Here is a 4,303-nt window from a genome sequence, read left to right on the forward strand (position 1 = left end):
TATTTAAAGGTACAATTCCTCTTTTACCCTTGTTGGTCCCACTTAATCTTAAAATAATACTCCAATACATTTATGAGGAGAGAGAAAAGTGAGTCTACTTTTTAAAGGGCAATTTGGTAAACATTTCAAAGTCTTCATTTATTTCTTAGACTCCGTGCCCGGTCAAATGTTGCCACATAAAATGGGACGGAGGGAGTATATTTTTTGTATACTTTGTGTTGTCTGAAAGGCACAAAATCTGTTTAACCTTTTTCTCCGTAGTTGGGTGCTAAGTATTCCATAGTTTCATTGGTCACCTTACTCTTCCTGTCTGTTTGCACCATTTGATGAGGTTCTGTACCCCTTCCTTTCTTTCACGGTTTAGATTTCATTTTGTTTGAGCCAAAATGGTGCCACTAGATAAATTCTGATCTTTATAGCATGCATTAAGGTGTGATCGTACTTGTGTAATAGGTAAAGAAATGCTCAAAACCGACATCTTTTTTTTGAGATAAAAAAAAAGTTATATTGGTTTTGAGCATTTCTTTACCTATTGCACAAGTACGATCACAACTTAGTGTGACGCTATAAAGGTCTTTTTCACCGAGGAAATTGATTCATTAAGTTGTTTGTAAGTAGCTGTGACACCTGTAACAGGTGCAAACCATTAATGGATCTTTGAATTGCCACTTGCCCAATCTTATCTGCACTAAAATAAGTGGTTGAATAGATAAAAATAATGAAAATATTTGAAGTTCCGCTGAGATGAGTTTTGACTTCTTTTTTTGTACAACAGTTTTAGTCTGGTTATCTCATGATGTATGTATACACAAGTTAATTAAGAACAAACACGAAAAGTAATTTCCATATATATTGTAACTGAATTTGAAAGAGGAAACTTCAACAATCTGTGATGATGGTTTTTTGCCCTTCGGAAGTAACTTTCAGCCAGTTCTGCTTAGTGTTTGCTTTGCTTTTGTGTTCAGTTAGGCAGGGGTGGAGCTAGTGTGGAGCGTACGGGTTCGGCCAAATCCAATAGCTTTAGTCCAAATTTTATATTTTTTTCTTTAGAAATATGTTAAATATGTACAAATTATTTAGTTTAGAACCTATTTACTTGAAAGAACTAGAATTCCGAACCCATAAGCTTTAAAACCTGGCTCCACCTTTGTCGGTTAGTGTTTCTAAATTAGGAGAGAGATGACAACAACAATATACCCAATCTAATCCCACAAGTGGGGTCTGGGAGAGCGGTGTGTACGCACACCTTACCCCTACCTTGTGAAGACATAGAAGCTGTTTTCGAAAGACCCTCGGCTCATGTAAATTCTACCACTAGTTAGATGGAGTTGGCATGAATTATTTAGGTCTGATTAGAGCAGATTGATTCATACCATCGACCCCTACTTTCTTTGGGAGTAAGGTGTAGTAATATCGTTGTTTGATGGACTTAGAGACAAGTAAAACAGTTTGTTTTAGACAACTAGCATACACACTGCCCTAGCATAAACACAGATGGTTTTGATGGCGATGATTGAATGTGATGACGATATGTGATATCTAGTTTAGATAGTTGGCTAGTGCATGAGGCTATTCTCATTGGTTTCGATGTTGACGTGGTGTTTTTGGTAGTGGATAAAAGCAACAAAAGATTTAATGAACATTTGTATGTAAAAGAACATAAAGTGATACTAAGATGCCAAATTGAAATTTAATAATCCATTACTTGAAAATTGAAATGATGAAGACGTTAGTTAAAATGCAAACAATAGGCAAAAGACCTGTTAAATAAACATATGAAGAAATAAGAATACATTCAACTTTGTTCCCCAGAAAATGATTCACTCTTGTTTGGCCATAGTTTTTGAAGATGAAACTTGAAAATTTCAGTTTTTGATGTTGTAATTTTTGGAATTTGAAGTTGTAGAAGTCCCGAAAATCCAAAAACTAGTCGAGCCACTTTTGGAAACTTGAAAAATACTTGAATATGCCGTCAAATTTCATGGCCAAACAGATATTTGAAGATAAATGTCAAAAACTACTCCCAAAATCTATTGCCAAACGCTAGCGGAAAAAATGAGGAGGGAGCAAGGGAGAGGGGAGTGAGAACACTAACGAAGTTCTCGGAGATATATACTTTCATTACTTTATACACATTTCTTCTCTATCACGTTCTTTTTACCTTTCGGCTCCCACAGTCTGGCCATTGCCACGATAGTTACTTTTTCAGTAAATTCATTTAGCAAAGCTGTTGATCTTTTTTTAATCCCCCTGCTTAACCTCCCTATCTAAAACAGCCATGGAAACTTGATGGCAGTAGGATTATAAAAATCTATTGCTTACTTCCTCTTTTGAATGACAAACAGGGTTAGCTTTTTAGGAGCAGAAGCATGCTTATTGGCAGGATCAGCAAAGAATGCATACCATACAAAGTATCGCGCAGCTTTCCAAGTTGAAAGCTTGTCATGTGCCACCCTCCGAAAAGGTGTATTTGCTGCTGGCGCTGCCCTGACCTTACTATCAATGATCGGATCCATTTTCTACTACTGGAAACACTCAAAGGCTGATACCGGTGGATGGCAAAAACACCAAAATGAAGGACTTGGAATGGCAGCATCTAACTACACCGAATCTACTGAAAGAAAGGGCTGAATCCGTGTTTCTTCTAAAAGGTCCGTTACATTTACAAATCGAACAAGATGTTTCGATGAGGAACTTAAACATGAAGAGTTCTAGTCCTTGGTTTGGTTTTGTACCATCCATAGTTTACATACATAATATATATTATATATGAACGTAGTTCGTAGGAATTTAAGTAAATTCGTATTAAGCAGCATTCGCGTCCACGTTGTGTTTGTAATAGCTTTTCTGAGGAGGTTATTATAGGTTATGAGCTCTATGGTTTTCTTGGTAATGAACTTGAAAAAGGGTACAATTTTACAGTTTGAATCAATTTTCTGCAGTTTATTTTGTAATTCTATGTAAGTGAACAAACTATGAAATGAAAGAATGGTATTCAGTTTCCTTATTATTTTTTTTTGAATTTGTTTCGATAGAATGTTCATTACTTTGTGTAGATTTTGAGTGCTACAATGTTTGTTCAGATGTAACTCTGTTTGTATGAGCTTGCTCATATTGCTGGTCTCAAGTTTGAATAAAGGAGGAAGGTTATAGTAGGCTAATAACCAGCGTAAAATTTGTCAATTCATGATGAATCCTCGTAATATTTGTGTTTGTTGTATATATTGAGAGTTATGATTTCTCATGATATAGAATGCATTAACCTACAAAAAGAATATGGTAAATTAGGTGATATATACAACACATAAAGCTCATAAAATGGCAAAATTTTGATGAAAAATACTTTTATAAATATTTAGATGTTTCATCAAGCCAACGGGTTCTGAATGATCTCCCTTGTGCTTAACCATCTCGAAAAAATAATAATCATATAATCCGTTTGAAAAACATGTCCGAGTTACAAAATATAAATTTCTTGCTCAAGTCTTCTCACATTATATTCCTAGCTTGGTTTGGACATGGTAATTGTCTATCTACAATCAATTTCATCTAACCATGAAGAGGTATTAATTGTTCGATGGATAAGATATCTTTATCTTAACCAGAGATCTCGGGTTTAAATTTGGAGAATGAAAAACTCCCCGTAGGCAACACTTTCCCATTAATAAGACCTACACAATGTGAATTCAGATTAGTCGAGCCAAGTGGTTGAGATATATGAAATATCCCTTCTTGATGTTGAACTAATTATTGTAATTTGTACTATTAATCATGGGTTAACAAAGCTTAATTAGTTGGTTAGAGACAAAAAAATGAATGAAATAACTCATAATAGAAGACATCATCAAAAAGCACATTTGCTATTTGATCAAACATATTTTTCTTGAAGAAAACTAGAATTACAACAACCAACATTGGTAAACTTATATTATATTACCTAAGAGTAACATTTTTAAGATAATTAACTCCAAACATTAACACCAACATTAATATATTACTAATTGAAGTACAACAATAAGGATATGTTACACTCTTCGACAACAAGAAAATACACATCTTAGTTATATCTTAAACATAAAAAGCTAATTATAGAATACAACAACAATGTAACAACTACATACGCCTTAGTCCCAAATAAGTCGGAACTGACTATATGAGTACTCCTCACTGACCATGTTACTCCATATAAAATCATCTTAGCCCAACATTAAAGGCTAATTATAGAAGACAACAAACAACTACTACATAAACAGGTAGGGGTCGACTATGACTCTTCAGTACTGGTCGTACCATGTTACTCCAT

General features: G+C 34.5%; 1 protein-coding gene across 1 annotated transcript in view; it reads left to right on the plus strand.

The window, feature by feature from the left end:
• LOC102589515 (uncharacterized) overlaps window positions 1-3,010 on the plus strand; it is a 6,632-nt gene extending 3,622 nt beyond the window's left edge. The window contains exon 3 of the mRNA XM_006344107.2: window positions 2,346-3,010. Within this exon, the coding sequence (XP_006344169.1) occupies window positions 2,346-2,631 (286 nt within the window). The 3' untranslated portion in view covers window positions 2,632-3,010. The remainder of the gene's footprint in view (window positions 1-2,345) is intronic.
• Window positions 3,011-4,303: the final 1,293 nt, after the last annotated feature.

The sequence above is a fragment of the Solanum tuberosum genome, unplaced genomic scaffold (genome assembly GCF_000226075.1).
Source record: "Solanum tuberosum cultivar DM 1-3 516 R44 unplaced genomic scaffold, SolTub_3.0 scf00051, whole genome shotgun sequence".
In the NCBI taxonomy this organism is placed as follows: domain Eukaryota; kingdom Viridiplantae; phylum Streptophyta; class Magnoliopsida; order Solanales; family Solanaceae; genus Solanum; species Solanum tuberosum.